General features: G+C 43.8%; 1 protein-coding gene across 4 annotated transcripts; it reads left to right on the forward strand.

Moving 5' to 3' along the window:
- Window positions 1-1,212: 1,212 nt before the first annotated feature.
- Window positions 1,213-27,076, forward strand: CMTR1 (cap methyltransferase 1). 4 transcript variants are annotated; one of them, XM_057415359.1, is made up of 24 exons: window positions 1,213-1,295; window positions 3,352-3,483; window positions 5,815-5,957; window positions 8,275-8,433; window positions 9,892-9,984; window positions 10,736-10,807; window positions 11,459-11,553; window positions 11,658-11,730; window positions 11,936-12,134; window positions 14,566-14,684; window positions 14,938-15,034; window positions 15,263-15,395; window positions 15,934-16,113; window positions 16,521-16,577; window positions 17,530-17,587; window positions 18,233-18,301; window positions 18,480-18,611; window positions 19,112-19,234; window positions 19,932-20,023; window positions 20,645-20,713; window positions 22,122-22,169; window positions 22,726-22,838; window positions 23,549-23,657; window positions 25,397-27,076. In XM_057415359.1, exons 2-24 carry the CDS (start codon window positions 3,357-3,359, stop codon window positions 25,527-25,529), a joined length of 2,493 nt encoding a protein of 830 aa, XP_057271342.1. In that variant the 5' UTR covers window positions 1,213-1,295; window positions 3,352-3,356; the 3' UTR covers window positions 25,530-27,076. The 4 variants fall into 4 exon arrangements, with proteins under 4 accessions (XP_057271342.1, XP_057271343.1, XP_057271341.1 ...); XM_057415360.1 differs by having other exon boundaries at window positions 1,241-1,331; XM_057415358.1 differs by lacking the exon at window positions 1,213-1,295 and having other exon boundaries at window positions 2,213-3,483.
- The last annotated feature ends 614 nt before the right edge of the window (window positions 27,077-27,690 follow it).

Raw genomic sequence — 27,690 nt, forward strand, 5'->3', positions numbered from 1 at the left:
AGATGGGAAGGAGTGCTAATGGACTGCTGGACAGGACCATCACAGCAGATGGCGTACAGATCAGTCTGACAGTCACTTTTCTCTTGCACATGTAATCTACCACAACAGTGCATGGTGAGCCTTAGCAACACTGTCAGTTAACTTTGCAAAACATGTAATAGGTAATCTAACAATCCAGCTGTGCTCCCCCCACCCCAGTTTAAGTGTCTTTCCAAAACTATGCTCTGACTAGTCAGTGTTTTGCCTCGTGCTCATAGTCTTCCCTCTTGCTGTTTTTTTTTGCCATAATGTCACATATTTAGACATACATATCTTAGAGCAACTAGATAATCATAAACTACACTTCCTAAATAGTATACTCCTATTCCTATATGCTGAGTTTGTTTTGTATTTTAAGCTTAAGCATTCATGCTTGTGTACTGAGCTGTATGGCCCTGGGTTTCAAGCTTAATGAGAAGTACAAGACAGCTCAATCAGTGCTTGGAATTCACATGGCAAGCGATCTGTAGCCATGTATTAAGCTTTTACTGCATGAAAAGCTTTGCTGTCACTTGCTTACAAAACTTGTTCTGGCCCTGCTTAAGTAACGGAGATGTGGTTAGTTAATGAAGCACCTGGTGCCAAGCAGGCTCTATGCAGGCAATTTCTTCGGAAACCTGCGCTGCGTGTGGGACTAATGCCGTTTCCAGCGGGCAGGGAAGGGCAGCGGCCATGGCTGGGCTCGGGGCGTGCTGCCTGAAGTCACTGCTATGGTGCTGGTTAGGCAAGTCTCCTTCGGAAGCCTAGAACCAAACCCCTGTTTTTCGCAGAAAGCGTTCCTTTTCAGTCAGTGCCTGAATTACATGGGCCTTGACACGCTTTCAATACATTTTTATATGTAGATTTTGTAACTGTGTATTATTTCACATAGAACTCCAATATCTTTCACCACTACCTCGCCTCCAACGGGAATGACCGATGCCTCCGGCTACCCGCTCTCCCACACGGCCCGGCCCGGCCCGGCCCTGCCTATGGACGGGGCAGAGCGGGTGACCCGGCCAGGCCGCCATGCCGCGGCGATCCCAGGGGTCCTTGCAGAGGGTTTGAGGTCCGGGGAAGGGGGCGGTGCTCAGCGGCGTCTCCACACGGGGAATAGAAACTGGCTGTGGTCGGGAAGGGACGGGGACACGGAGAGCGACAGGGACAGGCCGCCCGGACCGCGGGGGACGGGGTCGCCGCCTCTTCTGCCTCCGTGAGTGCCCCGCACCAGCAGTGTGCAGCCTGCCCTCGGCCTAGGTGACCGCGGCTCGGCTCCGGTACTGGCGGGCTGCGGGACCCCGTGTCCCGGAGCTGTGGGGCGGCTGGTGCGGCGCGAGTGGGGGCTGGCTGAGGGGCGGGCTCAGAGCAGCGGAACCGCTGCAGGTGGTGCCCGGGGCATGAGCGTCCCTCCCGGCTGCGTGCGTGCGGAGGGAGCGGGTGTCGGTCACCGGGCAGGTGGTTTCGCGTGGCTTGAAATGTAGCGGGAAATCGTGCCATAAGGGAGCCTTGGTAAGGCCAGGGGGTAGATATGCCTAGAGGTGGCTAGGAGCAGTGTGAGCCCGTAGTGCGGTCGCCTCGTCAGAGGGGCTCTCGGGAGAAACAGGAAGTGGCTCCCAGTTTGTTACAGATAAGTAAGGAAAAAAGCCAAACCAACCCAAGCCTCTAAATTGGCATAAGAGCAAGGGAGTGTGAACTGATGTAGAAGATCTGTTGGTGAAAGGGAAAAGGTTTCTTGGCCGCAGTGGGATGATTTCGCAGTTGGAGTTCTGGGAGTAAATAGAGGAGCTGGTTTTAAGCTGCCCTGTGTTTTTGGAAAAAAAGTTTTGATAACAGAGGTATAAAAAATCAGCCATCTGGGGTGTCTCTTCTAGCCCAGCATTTCTATGTAGAAAAATAAACATCAGTAGGATTTTACTGCTTTTTATTGATGCCAGGGAGGTTTAGCCAGTGTTCTAAGCATGTGTGCCTTTTAATTTTCACCTGCTTTCCTGTTCCTTGTTTCTTGTCCTCTGCAGGCCTTCTCAGCTAACTTCTGTTAACTCTGTCTTGAGTGCTAATCCTTTCTGTGAGTTTATACAGTTTATCAGCTGCAGCCAGAAGCTTGATATCTTGCCAGTGATTCCTGGTCAAAATACAAACACCCCCCCCCCCCCCTTGTATTTAATACATAATTAATAGAATTTAATATGTATTTAGTAGAATTCTGTTAGAAGTTACTGTAGGAAAGTTCACAGAATGGTTTGGGTTGGAAGGGACCTTAAAGCTCATCCAGTTCCAACCTGCCTGTACAGGAAGGGACACCTTTCGCTAGATCAGGTTGCTCCAAGCCCCGTCCAGCCTGGCCCTGAACACTGCCAGGGATGGGGTTTCTTTGGGCAACCTGTGCCAGTGCCTCACCACCCTCATGGGTAGAATGTCTTCCTAATATCCAGTCTAAATCTACTCTCTTCCAGTTTAAAGCAGTTCCCTCTTATCCTATCACTACATGCCTTTGTAAAAAGTTCCTCTCCAATTTTCTTGTAGGTCCCCTTTAGATACTGAAAGACTGTCATGAGGTCTCCCTGGAGCCTTTTGTTCTTCAGGCTAAACAAGCCCAACTCTCTCAGCCTGTCTCCATAGCTGAGGTGCTCCATCCCCAGATCATCCTTGCAGCCCTACCCTGGACTTGTTTGAGCAGGTCCATGTCCCTCTTGTGTTGGGGCTCCAGAGCTGAATGCAGGACTGCAGATGGGGTCTCAAGTGAGCAGAGTAGAGGGGCAGAAACTTCTCTCAACCTGCTGGACATGTTCCTTTTGATGCAGCCCAGCATATGGTTGGCTTTCTGGGCACACTGCAAGTTCTTTTATTAATTAACATTTGCAGAGGTGGGCTCAGGGGTGTTCTGAGTCTCTTCTGAGAAACTGGTTCCACTTTGCACATTCTCCATTAGATTGACTTTATTTCCTCTTTGCATGTGTGTGGTTGGATAAAATTTTTTGATTTATTGCTAGAAACCAACTATCATATATTTCAGTTATCAAAGTGCTGACATCTGAGTTATCGTCATCTGCTAGCATTTAATGGTAAGTAGGTGGTAGAAATTATTTGAAATTCAAGTCATCAATAATAGAGAAGCTTCTGCATAGATTTCCTGTTTGTTTAGTTGAGGCTAGCAATTAAAAAGGGTAAGTTCAAAAGAACCCAATACCTTTACATAAAGGAAACTACAGCTGAGAAGCATGATACTGAAAAGTCCATGAAACGATCTATGCCACCATGCTATGCATTATCCTTCAGCATGCAGGAGAAAGTTAATATGCTTAATGTTTACCAAGTGTGTTTATCTTCTTTCAGCAAAAATGAAGAGAAGGACAGAACCTGAATTTAGCAGCCCCCAAAAGAAGCAGAAGAAGATAGAAGACTTGGGATTAACTCTCAGTTCTACTTCAGATGATGAAACTCAATGTAGTAATCATACTACTCAAGGTAAGGCTGGAGATAAGGTATATTCTGCTGCTGGTAATCTAAATAATAAGTAGGAATTGAACCAATGTCTCCTAAATCCTAACTGATAGCCTTCAGGGGCATACTTTCTTCAGAGGAAAACTAGATTACAACTAGATTACTGTTTACAACCTTGGATTGGTGTGATTTTTTTATTTATTTTTTTTAATAAGCTTTTTTTAAAAAAAAAACACCAAACCACAACAACCCTCATGTAAACAGTTTGGTCTGGAAACTGCATGAATTCAGAAATAGAAAATAGAATATTAGGAAGGTGACAGTGTATGGTCCAAAGCAGTAAAAGTTCTTATAATACATGAGCAGCATTAGTGTCTTCAGTCCCAGCAGTTATTTCTGTTTTGGAAGCTTTAGTAATGAGGAGCTGTGGGTGTTGTGCCATAAAGAAACATAATAATCTCTCATTGTTTAAAAAATAAAAATTTAGTAATCTTCCCCATCTGCAGAAATGTGATACATTGAGATGAATACAAAGGGCGGGTTGACTGGAACTCCTGCATTGTAGCACCATTGCTTTTACTGGCTCAGCGTGGTTTGGGGTGGGAGTTGTGAGAGCTCACAGGTGTTTGGTCTCAGAAAGAAAAAAGTAGGCAATTCATTTACTTAAGTTGGAGTGTGCTTTCTCACCTGAAGCTTGGGGTATGCCAAAGATGGGGCAAGTAACCTACACAGTTGGTGTTGCTGTTGCAGAGTGCTTTAAACTCTCTCAGGATGGTACTTCAGGTTGTCTCATGGTCATATCTGCTACTTCTGAGTCTTGGAATTTCCGATGGTCATAAAGTATTAGTGAGAAAGGGCCTGAAGATATAAAGAAGCCTTCATCTTATGAAAATGAAAGGGGATGTGTATGGAAGATAAGTTTGGGAATAGTCATAGTGACAGGGTGTGTATGGCGCTCTATCAAGGCTGGAGGTGAGTGAGGAGGTCAGAGGTGTGGGGTGTGAGAGCTTAGGGTAAGGAATGCTGTGTGAACTCAGGGCTGAGCTAAAAAATTCAAACCAATATTTTTTCTTTTTCACCCTTTTGATTACTGAGTTCATATGTGGGTCAAAGTCTGTGAGCCTTAATGTTTAAGAAACAAGTTGATACAGTTCAAGGACAACATTTTAGATAGGGTTAATTGTTTAGCAGTCTGTTACACCCATTGTAGTTTCTGATGAATGCAAGAAGGTTGGGTTAGAGAAGTGATTTAAAGTCTGATCTCAGCTTGGCATGGTCTAGCTAATGTTAAAAGCAAGGAGAATTGTGATATATGTAGTGGGTGTTGTGTTTGAGGCACATCATCAGCCTCTGGAAGATAAGACACAGCTCAAAAGCAGGCAGCAAAGTTAGTTGAAACCATGTATTGGAGAAGCAGAAACTGACCCTAAAGCAAAAACCTTTGTGATCCTGTTGATTTTGAAAACCTTTGTGAAGGAAAGAGAAATGTAGCTTGTGTGACAGCCGTTTGAAAATCAAGATGGAATTGGGTACAGGCAGAGCTTCGTTGTGCATTGCCCATGAAGGCTTTCTTTGCTGCATCAGTTTCAGGTGACAAAAGCTTATTTTGAGTGCCTGCTGTGTGTGGTGGTACTTTTTACCTTGATTGGACCATTGGCTTAATTAACTTCTTTCTCAAACCTTTGTCTCTGTCATGGTATTTTTAAACTACATGGGTGTCTTCTAATGTTGTCTTTCACTTGGGTTTGTATGCATCAGGAAACTCTAGAGGTGAAAAACTGTCTTGTTTACTGTAGTGAACTTGGGGATCTTTGCTACTGAGGTATGTAGTGGAGTCAAACTGAAGTTTAATATGGGGACTAAAGGATTCAACTCTTCTTCCTGCAGTATTGGCCATTTGGTAGATGCTGTGTACTTGATGTGGAATTTTGGTTAAGTTAGGGATGTGTTTACACCTGTTGTTAGGTAGGAAAATCCAGTGTGTTTTGTCAAGGTGTCAGTAATTGTCATTATTCTTGGGAGAGGATCTCTGTGGACTTTCTCAACTCCTCAAGGCCACTGCAAAGGTAAGGCACGCTGCAGTGGGCTATCATGGTGATGCTGTGGGCTGCTCTTCTGCTGTAAGGGGGTCTGGCATCTATTGGCCCACGGAGGTTTTGTGTGTGCCTGAGACAGAGGGGCAGATAACCAGGTGTTGGTTCTACATAGCACATTTGACATACTGAAGTGTCCTCTCTATGTGTGTTTCGAGAGGATTTAATGAGTCACACTGTATAGTTCTTAATGTGTTTAATGAAATGTCTTCCATTTTTATACTCACTTTTCTCACTTTTTTTTTTATATGTTTGTTTTCAGAGTCTTCCAGTAGCAGCAGTGGGTCTGAGAGTGAGAACGATGAAAAAAGACCAGTCTTCAGCAATGAGTTCAAACAAGACTCTCTTGTGGAGGGTACTTCATCTCGCTACTCAATGTATAACAGTGTCTCCCAAAAGCTCATGGTAGGTCAAAATAATTTGGACCAAACTCTTAGGATGTGATGAGAGCAAAGTGAAAAGAACAGTCTGTTTTAAAAGATTTTTGATTCTGATTTTGATCCTCCTTGTATCAGGGTTCTCTGCTGCTTTGTGCCAGCTGCTGAGCAGCTAGGGGAGTCTGGGAGAGCTTGCCTGAAGGGGATCTGCTAAAAAATAGTTGATTCATATCCAAGGCCTGGGAGCAGAGCGGTGAATGTGAAGGGAAGGACCTCTGTGTCAGGCAGCTTGCTGAACTTGGAAAAAAAGAGTCCTACCATGTTATTTTGCAATGCTTGCATTGGTAAATGCCTTGTGAGAAAGGCCTTAACAAAGTCTGTGATTGACATTAATTTGTTTGGTCTTGGAGGCTGGCTGGCATACACTTGTAGAATTGCTACCTTAATTATTATGGTATTCCAAGTATTGCTACTCTGCTTTATGTAAGGCCAGAAATTCTGTGGAAAGGCAGGGAATTGTGAACAATGGCAGCTGTGACAACTGAAGTTTAAAGGTGATCACTTGGACTGCACATTGTTAGTATGGGGAATAAAGAACTTCTAGGAAGTTCTAAGAAAATGGTCATGGTAGTCCCAAATTTAGCAACTCGTTCCTGAGTTTAAAGGCAATAGTAGGCTGTAAAAAAGAGGAGTCTTTTTCAGCACATGCTGTTACAGTTATTTCCTGATATAAACTTTGTCACTGTGGTATCACAAGTATCTTGTAATCCTGAAAGAATTTCTGTTCTTGATAACAGAAACAAAAATGTTATTTCTAAGGGCAGCAGAGAAGATGACATGTATAGTTGTGTATTACTTGAAATAAACAGGAGGCTTGACACTTGACTGGGGACTGAATTTGGGTCTCTCTTTGTTCTGTGCTGGTGCCATACTCACAGGAGCAGGGGTCAGCCATCTTTCCAAGATGGTAGGCCTGCTTGTACCTGCCTTTGCCAAGTTAGAAGTTCAGTCTTCTGCTAGAAGCTGGGAAGTGCTAGCTGTTGCTAGGAGTGGGAACAGAGAGATACTGCCTCTGAAGGAGTGGAATGCTGCTGACCGGCAGGATTATACCTCTACATGAAAAAAGAACTTTCTTGCTCAGATCAAAACTCAATGGGATCCAGAGCCTGAGAGTTGCTGATTGTGCCTCTGCAGATCAGTCCTGTTGCAGATCTTTCAGAATCTGTCCATGTGCAATTTTGGCACTGGGCTACAGTGTGCTGATTCTAGCAGAAGACTATCTTTCACTTGGAAAGTTCTCTCTGAGCCAGTCAGGATGTATCCTTTCAGTCGCCACCATGCAGGAGCTTTTGCTACTGGGTTCAGGAGGCTTTTGTTTGTAAGGCCTCATAAATCTGAATGTAAAGATTGATGTGATATCAAGTCTGGTTGAATGATGTGGTAGCATTAGGTACATAAAAAGAAAACAGTCCTTGATTACTAGATGTGCAGTATTCTGTCCTCAGAAAACCAGTGTATAACAGGCTAGGCGGCTGTTACATTTGGTGTACATACTTCAAGGTCCGATTTAGATCCAGACAGAAAAGGGAATGGAAAAACACCATGTACCTTTGTATAAACCCTATCAGATGTTCTTGTGTGGCTTGTCATACAGACTGGTAATAAACAATGATTTTGTTGCTTCTAACAGGAAGGGCTATATGAATAACATTAATTCAAGGTGGAACTTGGGGATTAAGTCTTTTATTTACTTATTGTCTTGTAGATGCATAGTAGAGGGAGTGAAATTGATTGCATTCATGCTTTTGTTGTTCTCTTGTTGCTAAAATTTATGAGGAGAAAAGCCTGAGAAACTAGCAGTTAATGAACATACTTCTTTTAACCTAACAGATAGGAATGTATCTTGCATTCCTCCATGAGTTTTAGGTGAAGTTTTAACTGATGCTTGAAATGTATGTGCCTGCACGTTCGCAACCAAGAATATCATCACAACATGAATTTTTTCGTGTACCAGCGTCTTCTGTTTTATAAACCTTCTGCGTTTATTGAACACTGTTGTGAATGGCTCCAGGCTCCTCACTACTTCTCCCTCTGAGCAAGCAAATTATTGAACCTTTTGTAGTTTGCTGTCATCTCAAACATTATTCTTCAGCTCTAGTTTTCTTGTGTGAAAGTGAAGTTAACTCAATATCAAGTTCTAAAACCACAACTGAGATTAAAAATGCTCAATGCCTTCAAGTCATTTTAGGGTGATATGCCACTTTCCCTGCTATGTTTTGACCCCAGTACTAGTACATAAACTCAAGTGCACTTGCCTGAGTGTGCTCCCTTTGCTTTCTTTACAGGCCAAGATGGGCTTCCGGGAAGGAGAAGGTCTGGGAAAATATGGCCAAGGCAGGAAGGATATTGTTGAGGCCTCCAACCAGAAGGGAAGGAGAGGCTTTGGGCTGACCCTCAAAGGATTTGATGGGGAGCTCAATATTGATTGGCAGGATGAGCCAGAGGTAAGTATGTAGTATTTTGAATCCCATTTCTGTTGCTGTGTTCAGGATTTCCCCTTTAGGGATGATGTTCAGTGTTGTCTGGTACAACTGGCTACCATTAAGTGGCTCCTATGGGTACACTCAGGCCTTATTTTGTCCCAGAACAGCATGGCAAAACTTGTTCTGTATCATGTGTTAAAGTTCTGGCACAAAACTAGTTTCAGGTAGATTGTTGCTGGGGTCTGTAGGATTTGTGTCTGAGTGTGGAGTAGTGAATGTGATGGGTAAACCCTAAAGAGCTTGAAAGCAAATCTAATTTTTATTTGTATATCATTTTTCATGTCTGTGTAGGTGACTTAAAAAAGAATTATTTCTGTTTAATAGTCCCAAATAAAATGTTCAGATGTTTTATTTCTGTGTCCTGTCAAGCTTCTAACAGGAAAGAACACTGGGAAATAGAAATCACAGAATCATAGAATGGTCTGGATTGGAAGGGACCTTAAAGCTCCTTCAGTTACAACCCGCCTGCTATGGGCAGGGACACCTTCCACTATACCAGGTTGCTCCAAGCCCCGTCCAACCTGGCCTTGAACACTGCCAGGGATGGGGCAGCTGTAGATTCTCTGGGCAACCTGTGCCAGTGCCTCACCATCCTTACAGTGAAGAATTTCTTCCTAATATCTAATCTAAATGTCCCTCTTTCAGTTTAAAACCATTCCCCCTTGTATAAAGTCCCTCTCCAAATTTCTTGTAGTCCCCCTTTAAGGAGTGGAAGGACAGTAACCTAGAAGGTCCTAGCCATTGTTAGTCAAGGGCAGCATCACTTGTCCAGTCGTATATGGTGCTTGTTATAGTACTTCACTCTCCATTCTTTGAATTGTTTTCAGTAGTTGAATATCGGAGATTATTCCTTGAGAGCCAGGAATTTGAGACCTGTTCTGTAGGCTCGTTGGTTTAGGTCTCATTCTCCAGTGTGTTTCTGCACCTCACAGCAATTAACTGTTCTATATGATTAACCCTTGTGGATGATACTACTGTAATAAATATAAGGTCAGTAGATCTTAGCAGCCTCTCTTTGTAGAGAAGTAGCATCACTTCAATTTTAACTGCAAAAAAAAAATCCTTTCTGACATCATAGAAGTGTTTTAAGCCCATATTTTTTTGTAACTCTCTCTTTTGCAGTGTCTCTAAAATGCACCTTAGGAACCTTCTCTAGGCTTTTGATTTGTTTGATTATCAGACTCTAATGAGAGGAGAGTGGTGTGGGGAGGTTTGTGTTTGAGTTTTATTTAGTTTAAAAAAAATTAAATCCAAACATACAATATTTTAGAGTAGGAGAAAAAGAACTGTATGTTTGGCCCCAAAGTCATGGCGTAACACTTTATGCTAGGTTTGGGAGGCAAACCTTCAGGGAGCAATTAGTTGTTATATTTTGCTAGCAAAAACATCTTTGGCTCTTCCCACGTCTTGCATTTGCAGCCTAGTGCCTACGAGGAGGTAGACTGGTGCCTTGAGTGTACCACGGAAATCCCTGATGCCCAGGAGCTGAAGGAGTGGATGACTGTGGGGAAGGTAATTTTTTACATCTCAGTACTTAACCAGCCCAAGACAACACAGGACTGCTCAGCCTGAAACAATTGGCTTGTCACGGAGTTGTAGAACAACCTAGACTGGAGGGAACCTCTGGAGATTGCTGGTGCAGTTTCGTGCTTAAAACAGGTCCAACTACATCAAATTGCTCAAGGCTTTGTTTGAGTTTTGAGTATGCCTACGGATGGATGTTTCACAACCTGTTCATCTGTTTCAGTGTTTGATAACCCAGTTGATGAAATAAAATTTCTGCATGGCTAACTGGCAACTTTTTTTATGTGCAGATTGTGTCCATTGTTTCTTTTCCTGTTGCTGTTCATTTCTGAGAGTCTAGGTCAAGCTTCTGTGTTTCCTGCCATTAGGTACTTGTAGACAGCAGTGGGATGTCCAGTTCTCCATTCTGAACACATTGTTCTCTCAGTCTCTCCTCATACACCAGGTGCTTCTGCACCCTTGTTGTCCTGGTGGCCCTTTTGCTGATCTTATTCCAGTATATGTCTTGTGCTGGGGGTGTGTGTGTGCTGAACTGGCTGCAGTATTCCACATGTATTCTCAGGATGCCTAACAGGGAAGAATAGTTCCTCAGCCTGCTGGCTATGCTTTTGCTAATATAGCCTATTATGTGTTTGGCAGCCTTTATCCATTACTGGCACATGTTGCGTTCTGAAATGATATTCTGAAATGCATTCCGATATCTTTGCTAATTGTTATCTGTGTTCTTATCCTGTTTCAGAGGAAGATGGTGATTGAAGATGAGACAGAGTTCTGTAGTGAAGAGCTTTTACATAATGTCCTGCAGTGCAAGGTGAGTCCCTTCCTTTAGAGGTGAACTGAAAGTTTGGGGAAGTAAGTGAAATATTGAAAAGGATTGAGTAGTTTACTTAGGTGATTGTCAAGAGCTTAGAACATCCTCTTTCACCTCCATGCCATTGGTATGACCTAGAACTTGGCTGTTACTGTCTGTTCAGCAACCTGGTTTGCACCTTGGCCTTCAAATTGATGAATGAAAAGAGTCTCCTTTTCTTAGTTGGACTGAAAGGCTGAAGACTTGAATAAGCTAAGGAAATAAACTCCCTTTTCTTCTGTTGTATATTCCATCTTCTCTCCTAGATTTTTATCATGCCCTTCTAAATTGCAGTGAAGTGTGAGTCTGTGTATATGTACAACAGAAATACCTTATGGGCTAGGACCGCTTTTGAAGCGGCTAACCACGTTGTCAGGCTCTGGAACTATCAGTAGAGAGTTCTTCAGTATCACTAAATTTGCTTAAGAACTGGGGTGGCTTAGAAGAAGACTGAGTATCATCATGTGATATTAAAAATCATTCTGTATTGGTGAACCAAACCCTGCATGGAGTTTGCTTTTTAAGGAGAGAAGCATGAGGGTAGCAAATGCTCATGCCTACCTATCCTTCAAGCCTGTGTCAAGTCCAGCTCAATTTTGTTTCTGTCCGCAGAGTGTATTTGATGAGCTGGATGGAGAAGAAATGCGTCGAGCCCGAACAAGGTCTAACCCGTATGAGATGATCCGTGGAGTTTTCTTCCTGAACAGGTTTGCAAAACTTCTAGTAGCATAGTCCCTTTCCTGTTTATGTCCACTTTCAGCCATGGGAGTCAAGGTCGAAACTCAATAGGTCCTTATGTATGTGATCACAGGGCTGCAATGAAGATGGCAAATATGGACCATGTCTTTGACTACATGTTTACGAACCCGAAGGACTTCCATGGGGTGAGGGCCTTTATTTAACCTTCAAATAGCAATGCTTTCTCAGAATGGGGAAGGTGGGGAGAAAAGAGAATCCGTAGGATACTAGCTGTGAAAACAGGTGCTTGAAAGAGACTTCTCTGACTGAGTAGTGTAGTTCATGGTGTATCTGGTTTGACTGCTGGGAGCTGTTTCTGGGCCAGTAGAATTTCATCAGTTTCCTTTGCAGAGGCCTTTGATAAAGGAGCGAGATGCAGAGCTGCTCTACTTTGCTGATGTGTGTGCTGGTCCTGGAGGCTTCTCGGAGTATGTCCTGTGGAGGCGGAAGTGGCATGCGAAAGGATTTGGCATGACCTTGAAAGGACCAAATGATTTTAAACTAGAGGACTTCTATTCTGCCTCCAGTGAGCTCTTTGAACCTTATTATGGTATGTAGTGCATGTGTGTTACCTGATGTTTTTGCTTATGCTGCAGCCTCTATATCAGGAGTGGGGCTGGTACTGGGATCTAAGAGAAGCCTGTTTATAGGGAACTGTTTTGCAACGTAGGACAGGGCTGTCATCCGAGAGAGTTTGGGATTGGTGAGCTTGCATATCAAGTCACATTTCTGCACTTCTTTCAAGTCTGCTCTGGGAATGTGTGTCCTGTTATCATAATTGGTACTTGAGTGCTTTGCTTATCTGAACATTGTAAAGTGCTTTAAGTTTACTTGACAGTATTTTTCCCAGTTCACTGATGCCAGCCTGGAACACAGTGAGATGACTTACCATAGCATCACAGAATGGTTTGGGTTGAAAGGTACCTTAAAGACCATCTAATTCCAACCCCTTCCCATGGGCAGGGACGCTCCCACCAGGCCAGGGGCCTCAAAGCCCCATCCAACCTAGCCTTGAACACTGCCAAGGATGGGACAGCCACAGCTTCTCTGGGCAACCTGTGCCAGGGCTTAACATCCTCATAGTAAAGAGTTTCTTCCTAATGTCTAATCTAAATCTTTCAGTTTAACACATTTGCCTCTCATCCTATCACTACACTTCCTGATGAAGAGTCCCTCCCTTCCCTGTAGACCCGCTTAAAAAAATACTGGAAGGCTGCTGTAAGGTCTCCCCAGAGCCTTCCTGTCTAGGATAAGCCACCTCAAATCTCTCAGCTTGTCCTCACAGGGAAGGTGCTCCAGTGTCCTGACTTGCCCGAAGGTCTATTAGCAGCACCAGAGATGGAAATCTTGCCTTACTGGCAGCATGCTTCTATATTGGACCTCCCTTGGTCTGCTTTGGTGATTGTGGGCTCTTAGTAAAAACAAATAAACCAGATTTGGGCTAGAGGCTGCATCTGAATCACTGTGACTAAGTGAGCTTCTCAGTCTGAAGAGGTTTAAGCTAACATGTTTTACTTCTGAGACAGACTAAGCAGGTGTATGCAGATGATTGCTGCATCTCACCTTGTGGATGGTAACTTGTTAAGCATGGTCATATGTTTGAGCCCTCTTTCTGCATAGCCTCTAGGAAGAGGAAGGGAAACGCAAGGATTGCTAATATTCCTGCTTCTTACTTCACACTGTATAAAGGAAATCAGAGTGTGAATGTATTGTAGATAAGAGGGTTTGCTTTTCCATTATTGTGCTTCCCCCCTGCTTCCCTCAACCACTGACTCTTTTTGACTGCCACTTTTGACACCTGACCACGAACTGTTAGAGAATGGTTAGCACTTCAGGATTAGATCTGTTCAAGTGAAGGTTCATGGCAAGGGCAGCAAGGCAGATAAAAACTTTGTTCTAACAGTAGCAGCATTTGGATCTTCATAACTCACTGCAAACTGGTGTTCTTATGGAGAGAAGGAGATGCCTTGAGAAATGAATAGCCCAATGACTTTGATGCATTTTCTTGATCTGTCTGTTACACTCTGAAATCTAGTGAGAAGTGTACAAACTCTTATAATGATGGGAAGGAAGTAGACTACTGTGATACTTGTGAAGAATGGTCACATATTCTGGTGTCACTTCACTTACTGACAGGATGATTGATGAGGAATTTAGTTTTCAGAGCATTATAATGCATCCTGAACTCCGCAGCTTTCTAGTCTTCCAGTTCAGTTAATAGAACTGTAGTTGCAGAAGATATATAGGGACTAACACAAAATAGAATTTCAAGTTATCATTCTTGAGCTCTAGACTACACCTTAGACTAGCATTCTAAAACACCAAGCTGGAGGACAATGTATCTCTTTTTAGAAAGAAGCATATGGGAAAACTGCAAACACTCATGCACAAACCTTATTTCCTTTTATAAACTTCTTCAGAGGGTTATTTTGGCATTGCTTGTTTTAAAATTCAGGATTACACTGTGTTTGGAAATAGAGTATTGTGTTTCTTTGGAATGCTTTGAATACTTAGCATAATGTTGCTAATACATAATGTAAATAATTTGCCTTGTCAGTGAAAACCTGTTATTAACAGGTGAGCTGTGCAGTGAGGTTGGACCTTACATATTTTTTTTTAGTAGGTTCAACTATGTGTTGTTCCTACTTGGATCTGAATATTGTGTTGTTGTGTCATCAGTTCTTATCTCGGGGAAGGGCAGCAAATGATTTGTCTTTTGCTGAGGCTGATGTAAAACTCATCAGTTGAGCATGGCTGTTATATGGCTTTTTCTAGCCCTGACCACACAATCTGGATAATTTTCCTAAATTAACTGGCATCTCTGGTGGTGAACAAGGGAATGTATTAATGCTTATTCTCCTCTCAAGGTCTGTGTAATTGGCTGACTAAATGTTAATTGAATACAATAGATCACCTGCACATACTGATCTTTTGTCAGAACTTGCAGGCATGTTAGTAATTGTCTCTTCTGCTTCCCTTAGGAGAGGGAGGGATTGATGGAGATGGAGACATCACTCGCCCAGAGAACATTACGGCTTTCCGGAATTTTGTTTTGGACAATACTGATCAAAAGGGAGTGCATTTCTTAATGGCTGATGGGGTTGGTCCATTTCTTTTTCTTCTTGCTCTAATGACCAAAAATGTTACCTCAGTCTGCATATAGTAGGATATTTGACATGTGTCCATAGTTACAATGTGAAATTCTTCAAGGCATGTCATTAAAATTCCCAGTGGCAGTGGTTTTTCTCTGAAAGAAACAGAAATGACCATAATTCTGTGATATAGCTGCACAGAATCCTTTGGTTGACTGACAGATGTGTGGATATACTAATCACATGCTACGTGCTTTGCAGGGTTTCTCAGTGGAGGGTCAGGAGAATCTGCAAGAAATTCTGAGCAAACAGCTCATGCTTTGCCAGTTCCTTACAGCACTGTCCATTGTCCGGACAGGTATGTTTTATCCATTCATCTTCTTCCTCATTCTCAAAGATGTAGGTGGAATTGTGGAAGAATATTAACATTCTATGAAGTCCACTCTGCAGTGAGGCTTAGTTGCACAGAATTGAATGTGTACGCGTACATCCTGAGATGGTTGTCACAAAGCAAAGAGAACTAGGACAGATATATCTGTTTGTTTTTTTTTGTTGTTTTTTTTTTTTTTGTTTGTTTGTTTCCCAGGAGGACATTTTGTCTGCAAAACCTTTGACCTCTTCACTCCATTCAGTGTGGGACTTATTTATCTGCTGTATTGCTGCTTTGAGCGAGTGTGTATCTTTAAACCTGTGACAAGCCGCCCTGCCAACTCGGAGAGGTGAGATTCTTGAGCATGAGGGACTGTTAAAGAAACCCTATCCTCTAAATACAGTGATAGATTGATTTGGGTAAGTCTAGTGGAAGCTCTGTGAGCTGCCTCAGTTGGCAGCTGTCTTGGAGGAGGAAACATTTCACATGCTTAGCAAATTATGATTTTTGACAAGGTAAAGAAGATACTGGCCAAATTACCTTTCTGGGGAGAAAGCAGTTGAACTGTTTTGCATGAAACAGCTGTGGTTCCAGTCAAGCTAGCACATACTATATGTGTTATCATTGTACCTGTCAAGTTTAGCAGAATTGATTTACTACTTGAGGGAGATCTGTGGGGCTTTTCAATAGGGCTGAGTTTCCCAGTCTTTCCAGAGCATAGGAAATGTATAATCACTTTGTGATAGGTAAGATTGCACCTTCGTAGGGATACCCAGGAGGAAAAAATTCCTGTGATTTGGGAAACTGTCCTGATAATGGGAGTGTGGCTAAAAAGTTAGTTGTGTGGAAGATGTGAACCCATGTGATCTCTCTTCCTTGCTCTACAGGTACATGATATGCAAAGGCTTAAAGCTGGGAATTGATGATGTGCGGGACTATCTCTTCATGGTGAACATCAGACTCAACCAGCTGCGTAATTCAGATGTAGATGTGAACCTTGTTGTCCCACTGAATGTAATCAAAGGCGACCAGGATTTCTATGATTACATTGTCCAGTCCAATGAAAAGTGAGTGCCTGTGGGCAATGAGAGCTGCTGCCTGTAGGCAGGTTAATCAATACGGCTTTCAGATGTAGCTTCTTGCACTCCTGGAGGTACTTGTTGATGGTGCTACACTGCTCTGCTTTTGCCTTCTAGGAGGCTTAGCAGAGCAGAGGTACCTCATGCAGAGAAAAATGCTATATACTGTTAGTGACTGGCCCCCGAGTACTGTCTAGCAAAGAAAGGAGGCTACTGCCTAGTTCTTCCCAGTGGCCTTCCTGACATTTTCAATCAGGTTGGTAATGATCCGTCACTGTTCTAAGGATCAGACTGGTTTCCTCCTGTTGTCCCAACACTCTTCCTTGTTTTGAACAGTAGAACAATCTTGGTGGCAGTTAACTTGCTTCCTGATTGAAACTTGTTCTCTCTTTCAGCCACTGCAAAGTTCAGATAAAGGCATTAGCAAAAATTCGTGCCTTTGTTCAAGACACGTGAGTATATTCCTCTGGCTTTTGGTGAAGACTGAATTAACCTGCTGTAAATGAATTGTTTTGCCCTTCTTTAATGTGTTCTTGACTTGAGCTGTTACTTGGCTTGGTCTTTGGAGCCAGCGAAGTAAAGAGTGCTTTTGGGTAGCTCAGTTTGAGTTATTTGCAGAAACATGTAGGTGGCTGGAGGATTCCTGAAAGTTGATGGTCTATTATCACCTTTGTTGAGAAGGCTTCCAAGCATTGCATGATTTTCTAATTACCGTAAGTGGGTCTGCTTCTTAGCAGGAATGTAAGCAGAGAAGTAACTTCCAGCTGGTATGTTCAATTCTACAGTAACCATCTGGGTGTGGTTCATAGCTCTTCATTTTCCAGGGGCAATTCAAAGCATCTAAGTTACATACCTAGAATTACCTAAAACTGATGATGGGAATTCCTTGCCTAAAACTAAAGCCATTGCAATGCATAGCTGTTTCCCTGGCATAACTTTCCTGTTCAGGTGTCATTTAGAGATAATATGTAGTAGAAAAGTTGAGTGAGTCTGGTAGCCAGGAGTCAATCCTAACATTGAAACTGTTTTATTTCTGTGGCTTTCAGCAGGCCTTCATTACTATTTGTGAGTTGTGCTATGTACCCAGCTTTGGGGGATTAGCACAAGTTCATACTAATGAATAACTTGTGAAAATCTTGATGCCCAGTGTACTTCCATCAGATGAAGTGATAGCTGCTGATCAGTAGTGCAAGCCATGAAACATAGCTGAACATGGGCATTGGAGGTGGGTGAAGGGTGGGAAAAGAAGACAGCATCCTCTTTTGTGTAACCGGTTGAGAAACAGTGCATGTTTGTCATTCCCAAGCCAAACACTGAAAGATGTATGTCTTATAGGGCGGGGATATGTAATGCTGCAAGAGTAGGGAAGTTTCACTATCTTAACAGTCTGCTGCCTTTATCTAGGACGCTGATGGAGCCACGGCAGGCTGAAATCCGAAAGGAGTGTCTCCAGCTATGGGGGGTAAGCAAGCTGCCAAGCGGGGAGGTCGTGAAGGTGTCTTGCTGTGGTGAAACAAGAATGGAGCTGCAGTACAGATAGGACTTTATAGCCAGAGGTTTAGTATGTTGTCTTGTGGGAAAGTCAGAGACCATTTCAAGCTGTTTATGTAAGCAAACAGGATGTTTCTGATTCATTATGTGTATGGCTTAACTGAGGAGGCTTCTTTGCTGCAGTTCAGAATATTTCATCACACACAGAGTGAACTCAGCAGCTAGTTCCCAAGCAGCAGAGCTCTCCAAAAGGTCTTGTTGAGGAGCCTGCAGTTTTCTGAGCTTTTGAATGCAGTGGGGCCATAGATCTGGAAAGCAGTTTCACAGGGTAATTGTGTGACTTCAGTGAAACAGTATTTCACCAAAACATGCATAAATCAAAGATTTAGTCTGAAACTTTCTGAATTTGCCTGTTGTTTCCCAAGAGATCTGGTATGCCTACATTAAATGTGCAAAACACATGAGACCTTTTATTTGACAGATTACCTTATTAGGAACTGGAATTCCAAGAAATGGGATTCAGGGGCAGGATGTTCTGTCATGTGTTGGAACCAGAAGGGTTCTTACGAATGTGTCAAAAGCCCAATACTTATCAATTATTTGGATTTGTTTTCAGATTCCTGATCAGGCTCGTGTTGCACCTTCATCTTCAGATCCAAAGTCCAAGTTCTTTGAGCTGATCCAGGTGAGACTTTACCTGGAAGCGTGTTCCAAGTCCTTTCATACAAACAGAACCTTCCCCATAGGAATGAACAGAGGAAGAAGCAGCTAGTTCTATGGATCATTGTTCTACGTAGAAGTTTCATTTACCTACTTGTTGATGTATTGTGTCTAATCTGCTTTTTCCATACTTTGCTTTTTAGGGGATGGACATCGATACCTTCAGCTACAAACCAACACCTCTAAATTCCAGTACACTGGAGAAAATTCGCCAAGTGTTAGATTACCGGTGTATGGTTTCTGGAAGCGAGCAGAAGTTCCTCTTGGGGCTAGGGGTAAGTGCTGAGAACAGTCTGGGAGTTTTGCTGGTTCATTTCAGTGCTGCTATTCTGCCTTGCAGTTTCAAGCCCATCCTTTCCTGTCCTTAAAGGCCAGAAAGGATCCCCATCAGCAGTCCCTCAGACTAGTTATTTTATAGTTCTTTTTTGTGACTCCACTGCCTTTCACACTAATTAACCCTGGTTTTATAATTGCAGGCTACACAGAGACCTGTAAACTTTCTAGTGTCTCTTAATTATCTTCACTGTCCTTTTGAAGGTGTTCTATTTCTGTTTTTTTTCTGTGGGTATGAAAAGTCACTGCCAGATTAGAACAAGTGTTTTTGATCCTTTGCTGTAGAGATTAAGGTTCTTTCTTGAAAATTCTGACAAAGAAACTGCTTATGACAGCCTAGGACAAAAAGATTCTCTGAGGGCTGTTCTGCAGTTATTCAGAGATCTCTCACCCCTGCCCTCATGAAGCTTTGGCTGAATCTGACTTTGCTTTCTACACACAGAAATCGCAGATCTACACTTGGGATGGTCGCCAGTCAGACCGCTGGACAAAGCTGGATTTGAAAACGGAGCTGCCACGAGATACCCTTCTCTCTGTGGAGATTGTTCATGAGCTGAAAGGAGAGGTAGGAGTCTATTCTCTCCTTTACCAAACGGCTGCAAACACAATGAGCAGTTTCACCTATTCTCTGTAACATACTGCAGAATAAGTATTCCATCTGTGCCAGGTGCAAGGTTGGTTTTTTTGTATATGATCTTTAGAGAAACTCTTTTGGATTAAGTTCCTTCTTTCTGTCCAGTGCTAGAGATATGAACTCTTAACACTTTGGACCGGACGCACTACTGTTGTCGTACATGCAGTAGCAGATGACATTGCCAACATGATGTAATGTGTTTATGGCTCTTTGAGTGCATAACTGCTCAGTAGTGTTTGCAGTCTTTGCCTTGGGGAAAAGATTCTCATGGTGTATTCACAGCATAGGTCACTGCTGCCTGGGACTTTACCTGTCCTCTGGCATCTCAGATGAGGATGCTGCAGTGCACACTTGCTGTGGTACCTGATAAGGAACAGAGAGCTCGTGATGGCATCTGTGGTCCTGCCCTCTCTCTCTCCTCTGAGACAGAACTGTGTAGTTGGGGTACAGCAGTTCTTGGAGGACGGTGTGTTACTCTATAATGGGTAGCAGGGAATTGTGTGTTTCTAGTATTGAGGAAAGGTGTTTTCTTGCTAGAAGAGAATGATGTCCTGTCAAAAAATAGGCTACAAATCAAAACTAAAATAGCAGAAGTCTGATCAGTAGATTTCTCTATTGCCCTCCACAGGGGAAAGCCCAGAGAAAAATCAGTGCTATCCACATCCTTGATGTCTTGGTGCTGAATGGGAGCGATGTTCGAAAGCAGCATTTCAACCAGAGGTATGTAGGATCTTGGAGAAGCTTCTTGTATGTGAGTAGGAGCAACTGAGAAACATTGTTCACAGTAGAAGCAGAATGCTGAGTACAGGGAGGCAAGTGCATTCAGCTGAAACACTGATATAAAGATGAACTGTGAATGAACCCGCTCTGAAGTTGAAGTATTTATAGCCTTTTCCAGCTGTACCTTCTCTGTGTATGAGGGCAGGTCTCGCTCCTTTCTTAGTCTGGGGTGCGTCAGGCTCAGTCTGGGTAAACTGAGCATCCGGGGAGTATGAATGAGCATAGCAGACAACAGGGTGAGGGAGAAGGAACAAGCCTCTGTTTCCTTCCTTGGGGACATGGTGTCTCTACTAGTCCTGCTTTCCTGCTGATACACCAATGTGTTCAGCAGCATGTGGGCTTGCAGTGGGGAGCTATGGAGACCCATTCTGAATGGATAATAGGCAGTATCACTCAGCACTGAGCTGGGAGGACAGGGTGAAAATAGTTGCTCAGTACTCATTAGGCTAGCAGTGGAGCATGTACTGAAGTGTCCAGTCAGGTATTCTGCTGAAACCGTTAGCTAGCTGCTGTGCCAAAGATCTTGCTAGATTCCTGGATTCTCCTTCTGTTTTCATTCAGGATTCAGCTGGCAGAGAAGTTTGTCAAAGCTGTGTCTAAACCTAGTCGGCCAGATATGAACCCCATCCGGTGAGTTGAGGACTCCTTTCTTCAGCCTGGTGTGCTTTGGTTTTGGTGTGTTGGAGGATGAAGATAAGGAACTGAAGGAGAGTTAAATTTCAAGTTGAAATTCACAGTTACGTTCAGTGGAAAGAGGATGAAAGCCCTTAAAATATCTAAGATAAAGATTGATAGTGGAGAAGTTGTGCCCTCATTTCACATATGATAGTCTTGTTTTCATTACAGGTGGATTGGCTGGTGCTGATTTCAAATATGTGCTGTAGTAGGTCTATCACCCAGTTAGCTTAATCATTGCAAAGACTTCTATGTCCTTGTCTGCCCTGAAGGGTCAGCAGCAGTACAGAAATACTGACTGCTAGTATATAAATGAAGTGCTGACCAGTATTTACAATCTCCAAATACTTAGCCTGAGGAGAAGGCTTTCCTTGCAATCCCATAAAAGTTCCTGACAAAGAGCTTCAGCTTTGGTTGCTTCCTGACCTTCCATTTCATTAATTCTGCTACAGTGGAGCATAAGAGCATCATTGTGCTGGGTATCAGACAGTTACTGTGAATAAAACAGCTTCTGTCTCAGAAGCTAGAAATGCTGTGATACTGTGAGAGAAGCTGGAGGAAGGGAAAGAGGATGTTCTCCTTGGTGGCTCAATGAATGATAATGAGTGGGATCTCAGTGAAACTCAAGACAGACAGTTGCAGTAACAGAAGCAGCTCAAAATGCTGGGGAGGGCTGAAGGTGAAGTAAGAAGGAGAGCTGTAGAAATGGGTTGTAGAGGGGTCCTTTCCTGCTCAAACTACTTTTTGAAGCCTGATGCTTGTAGCAGCATGTAGGAAATAGGTGGTTAGGGTGTCAGATCAGAGGCAGTGCTTTTGAAGCTTTTTGATTGTCTTTTTGTGTCTCAGAACAACAAAACCAAAAGCAGTTTGACATAGTAAGAGTGATGGCTCCAAATAATCTTTACTAATTTTTATTTTTTTTACAAAAAGCTGTTTTTTCCTCAGGGTAAAACACGAGTTTGTGGCATCCTTGAGGACGTCGATGGTGAGGATCAGGCAGTTCAGTTTTACTGTGAGGGTAGCATGCTGAGGCCAGAACCTGCCTGGGGCTGACCTTGGTGAATTTGCCTTATGGGAAAACAAAAGCACTTGACTTTTGTTGTCATTCCTCTTGTGTATACCCAGCCTAAAGTAAAAATGCATCGAGGAGGCTCATATGCTGCTTACGAGCATGCACTGCATGCACATATCGGGTTTTCTCAAGCAGGAGAAGTAAGGGACTGGACTGATGAGAAGGGTGGACCTCAGTCATGCCTGACCACCTCCTGCTGTACAAAATGAACTGGCAGCTCCCTGTAGCTGGGACAGAAAAAGAGGACAGTTGAAATATTTTTAAATCACGTTATTTGTCTTTTCTCCCCAGAGTGAAGGAAGTTTACAGATTGGAGGAAATAGAGAAGATTTTTGTGAGGTGAGCAGCACAAGTGAGACACTTTAGGGCCCATTGAGGTCATCAGCCACCAGTGCACAGGAATGTGAGGGATGTGTTAATCTGTGCTTGAGGAGTCCTAGAGAAAGCTGTTAAAGCTCACGCAGCTGGTGGCTCAGAGCATCATCCTCCTGAGTTCTAATGCTGTAAATGTGGCCAGTGGCTTTACAATGGTAAGAGTATGAATGGCACTTGAGTTTGTGTGCAGAAGTATCTGTGGCTTGAACGATGAAGAGTTCGTACCTGAAATGGGAATGCTTTTTGGACTGAGTGTGGTAGATGGTCACAGATCCTTCACTGCAGCACTTAATTTCTTACGTGATCTAGACAGCTCTGGCTGGTTTCTCTAGCCATGTTGGGGGAGGCAAGAAACCAAATTCTCCAGGATGTGGTGATTTTGCCCTGTTAGGTGCAGTGCTGCCAATTTTCACTGTGACCCTCTGGGGAGGACATGCACATGCAGGTTGCATGTTGGGTGCAAGAGGATAGTAAAGGAAGAAACAGGAAATTTCTGTCACTGCCTTCTCTCAACATTTAGGTTAGAGATGAAAGTCATCAAGAGTTCAAGGGGAATACCACGGCTGTCCTACACTGGCCGAGATGACCGGCACTTTGTGCCCACAGGACTCTACATTGTACGGACTGTGAATGGTAGGAAGAGAGTATCTTTGCTCTTGTTTAACTTTTCTTTGTATCGTCAAGTAAAAAGTATTGACCAGGCTTGCTCCTCTTGTAACTGGGTAAAAAAATTAATGTGAGTATTCCAATGACTAGAGATTAACTGCATGTAATGAGGGCAGCTTGGATTTGAATAAGCAGCTGGGCTGCCCCATCCCTGGCAGTGCTCAAGGCCAAGTTGGACAGGGCTTGGAGCAACTCGGTCTAGAGGAAGGTGTCCCTGCCTATAGCAGGGGTTGGAACTGGATGATCTTTTAAGGTCCCTTCCAACCCAAGCCATTCTATGATTCTATGATAAAGTTTCGGGTATTTATATGATAGGTTTTTCTGTTGCATCTCAGTTAGCTATTGTTTGGGTGATTTCATTTCTTTACATGACTGATGACTTTCTTTTTTTAATGAGATTATATTTTTTTTTCATCAAGAAGCTATTTTCCCGAGTAGTACTACATGGAAATATTCTATTTGGAATGTCAACTTTACATGCAGGAAGAAGGGAATTTTCTCAGTGAATAGAGAACAGCTTGGAAAGCAGGTCTTCTTGGGGGAGGAAAGGAGAAAGGAGTAAGAAAAGAATCAGTTATTACAGATTCCTCCTCCTTGCTTGCACTATATGTGTATTGATACTGTGCTTCCCTCCCATCTTGCCATTTTCTGTCTGATCCCTGTGACTCTTCTGCAAGATCCCTGGACAATGGCATACAGCAAAAACTCCAAGAAGAAATTCTTCTTCAACAAGATAACTAAGAACACAACATACAACCTCCCTTCTGAATCCATCGCACCCTTTCAGTGAGTACAGGCCAGAGCTGTGGCTATGGAAGAACAGATGTGTGTGTGTGTGTGTGTCTGGGTATTTGGAAGGGAGTTCTGTTCTTGTAGTCATCTGCAGTGCAGGCGCAGCTTAGACACCAGCAGGGTGTGCTGCAGGAGCTGGCACCTTCTCATACTTTTAGATGATTCTTGATCTGGATTCGTGGGGTTTGCAATTAATTGCTATGAATAACACACATCTCAACTTTGCTCCCCGGTCTGCAGCAGCGTGCAAGTTACTGAACCTCCCTGCACACGGGGAAATGGAAATTGAGCCCAGTAACTGTAATTTGCTGCATGTCTATATTTTACGATGCTTGGTTGGAAGTTGATAATGTAAGAGCAAATCCCACTTCATTTAGCCCAGGCTGTGCAATAAGCTGTAGGCAGCTGGGAGCTGTTTAAAGAGAGTGTGGGAGAGAAAAGCAGTGGCTTCTTGGGAAAAGATGGAGTGGCTTGTCAGTGGACAGCCATTAACATTGTGGCTGCTGAACCCCATCTGTATCCGTCGAGTACTAGGCTAAGCCCATGCCGTTAAGTACAGCAAATTCTGAGTTTGTGATATTTGAGGTCTCTTGGGTGGAGATGTTCTGCACCCCTTGTGCTCGGGTGGTCTCAAGAGATGCCAGTACCCAGGACTGTGCCTCTGAGCTTGATAGGAAAGAAGGTTTCTGACATTCTCACTTTGAATCTCCTTACTTACCCTACAGCAGTGCTCTTAAGAATCCTTAACCTTTCCTTAACCATCGAAATTGAAGAACAGGCTTAAAAAGCAGAGGCACTGGATGCTTTTTCCATTCACTTGTCAGGATGGGCTTAGTGTTCTGCCTGTGCATTCTGAAATAGGTCAGCATGGACACCTGAGGAGGTGGAGGGAGTGCTTGTAGGGGACTCCAGAAAGGATGTGTGGTGTTGTGGTTAGTAAGTACTAATGTGTCTGTAATTAGCCACTGACATGTGCTTTTGTCGCTGTGCTAGTACTGCTTTGTTAGAACAGTGGCACTAAATAAGCTATGAATATTAAGTGTCGGTAGTTGTACAAAACTAAAGGCTGCTCTGTTGTCAGTAATTAGCAGCTCTGTTTTCATTATGGCTGGGACTGTGGTGATGCCGTGAGGGAGGGATGTGTGGGGTGGATGGCGTGAGAGATGGCATTGTAGGACCAGAGCTGTCAGCAGCCAAGTGGAGCTGGTGATTTCACACCAGGGGAAGAAGGGGATGATCCTAGCTGGTTTTGTACAGTGTGAAGTGCTGTTCGTTTGCAAAGCTCCACAGGACAACTATTACTGATTCTAGTAGGTTTGTGGTGAATGATTAGATTGCTGCTGCTGGCAGGCTTTCTGAATTCTTCATTAAAGCCTCTCCATTGCCTGTAATGACAGTTTCTGCTCAAAAACTCGGAGCTGGGGGAGGAGGAAGGTTTTTCCCTAATGACATGTCTCCTTCCAGCAAATGCTGAACTAAATCTGGACTGAAGCTAGAATTAACATGTTTGTTTCCATGGAAATCTCTTAGACTTGGAAGTTGCCTTAAGGACTATAGCCTTTGTAAGCTGAATGAATGCACTGGTCTTTTTCTAAGGCAACCCTTAGGCAGAATATCTCTGTGTGCCTCCAATTGCTAGGGCAGTTGTCTCTCTAGTGCACTTTGTGGTCAGGATACAGTGTTTTCCCTCCTCTCCCCTGCCAAACTAATGTTGCTCTCCTCTCTGCCCACAGTGTCTGCCATTACAGCCGCCTCTTTTGGGAGTGGGGGGAAGGTGTCAAAGTGCACGACTCTCAGAAAAGGCAAGATCCAGAGAAGCTATCCAAGGAGGATGTCTTGTCTTTCATCCAAGCGCACTTCCCCTAACTCTGCTCCCTTGAGGGGTGCAGGGGGGGCTGAGCCCAGCTTTGATTCTTCAGGAACCGATGAGACTGAGGACGGACGTTCCACAACTTCTATCCTGATCTTCTCCAGAGCTCATTTCCTGGAGGTGATCAAGCCAGCAGGTTGTATGCAGAAGGCACAGAACAAGGCTCTACCCTGGCAGTGTATATGTGGATGGCCCAGGTAGCACCTGCTGCTGGAGTACCCATGGTGACTCCTGGAACCATGGCCAAACGCCCTTTTGTCCTGACCTACTGCATGCATGAGGCCAAGGGGCTGGCAGTTTTGTTTGCTCCTGTTCAAACATTCAGTGAGTGAGGTTTGTGGAGCGCCCTGTACATGCCAGAACTCTCCAGCCTCATGCTTCCCTGACAGTGTGGGAAGGAGCAGAGATGTCTTGGTGGGCAGAGCTGGGCAGCAGCACACTGAAGGGGCCCTGCATCGTTCCTGGCAGCTATCTGTCTCCTTGGCCCATCAAAGGCCTACACTACCCAGTGGAGCATGTTCACTCATTGGTGAACGCTGGGTTTGGGATGCAAGTATGTATTCTTGCTGGTGTCTCCAACATTTCTGCTTACCAAGGCACTTGGCTGCCCACTGGCAATTCCTATGTGATGGTATCCTGTTGGACAAAGGCCAGTGCAGGTGATGAGTAGAGTTCCTGGCACAGATTTGATGTGCTCTGTGCCAAGGCTTTCTCAGATCTCTAGAAGCTGCTGTGACAAGGATTTCCCCTCTCCAGATGAGTGACTGATCCTGAGCCAGCAGCCTGGGGTTAATTTGTGAACATGTCTAAGCCTCATACTTCTAAGACCAAGGTACTTTAGTTCTTGGTACCCTACACTATTACCCACATCTTCAGGGAATGCAATGGATGCAGGAGGAAGACAAAGGAAGGTTGCGATGCTGAAGGTCTTTAGAGGGAGTGGTGGCAATGTCTGACTTAGTTAAAAAAACCCGCAGGGCTTCCATGAAAAGAGATCTTGACTTCAACCATGTTGGTCAATCAGAAGAAATCCTGTCCCCTGACTGTGCCCACTGAAGGGTTACCTGACTCTCCTTTTTAAATGTCAAAGCGGGCTTTGAAACTCTTCATGTCTCATTCAGCCCTGGAATGGCATCTGGGGTGAAGGCACAGAGCTGTGAAACTGTCAGCATGGTATTTGTGTGTCAACAGTGTTCCATGTGCCCTTTGGAGCTGGGTTCAAAGTTGTCTTCTGCTGCATGTTTTACCTTCACTTCTGGCTTCCATGGCACTGTTTCCAAGTCTTCCACATAAATCAGGAGATAACACAGTCGACTGCTTTTGGCCAAGCAGCAAAATTGCCCTCCCTACCCCCTTTTGGTTGCTTTTTTTTGTTCTTGGCTTGTTTTTAAACACAGATTGACAGTAGGGAGGAAACTGATTTAGGGGTTGAACTGTGCCTTAAAGAAAGCTATAGTTCTAGAATCTGTAGCACTTGTTTAGGTTCTTGTTTCTTTCTCTCCACACCCGTATGTATGATTTGAACAAGCTTTATGTATCAAGACATGGAAGTTTTCATTGTAGGTCCATGGGTGCCCTGCACCCCACCCAGAGAAGCCAGCACAAGGATGGTATGTTGAAGTCCTACCTCCACCCTCTAATGCTCAGCATCAGTGCTCATTCTCAGCACGCAGTTCCTACTTCCTTTGTTGTTATCCTACAAGTAGGCTGTGCTATCTGAGCTTGGAGCACTTCCATGTCTTCCCAAGCAAACTGTCTTCATATAACCATGTATTAATTCTCTGCTGTTTAGTATAAATGAAATTAACAGCTGCAACACGAGAGAAAATGATCTGCAGGTTTGATCACTGCAGTACTGTGCCCCTGGCTGAAGGAGCAGCACAGAAGCTGGCATAGCCTGTAAGTCAATGGAAGCTGGAGGAGGTAAGCTTACAAGTAGGTAGCCCTGAATACTGTGCAGCAGAGCTGTTCTGTTTCTTCTCAAGCTCTGGCCAAAGTGAAATGGCTCAGAGCTCTTTTCATAGTGGTGATTACTAGTGCCCAGACACAGGTCTACCAGAGCAGCTGAGGGACTGCATGCTGTTAATGCAGCTCCTGAGTGTTGGTAAAACATGTATGAAAGAAATGGTGGGCCTTACCCCCAAAGAACAAGAAGTT

Source organism: Pezoporus wallicus, unplaced genomic scaffold, assembly GCF_028554395.1.
Source record: "Pezoporus wallicus isolate ANWC-B61680 ecotype Strahan unplaced genomic scaffold, APGP_CSIRO_Pwel_v1 contig_5352, whole genome shotgun sequence".
In the NCBI taxonomy this organism is placed as follows: Eukaryota; Metazoa; Chordata; class Aves; order Psittaciformes; family Psittacidae; genus Pezoporus; species Pezoporus wallicus.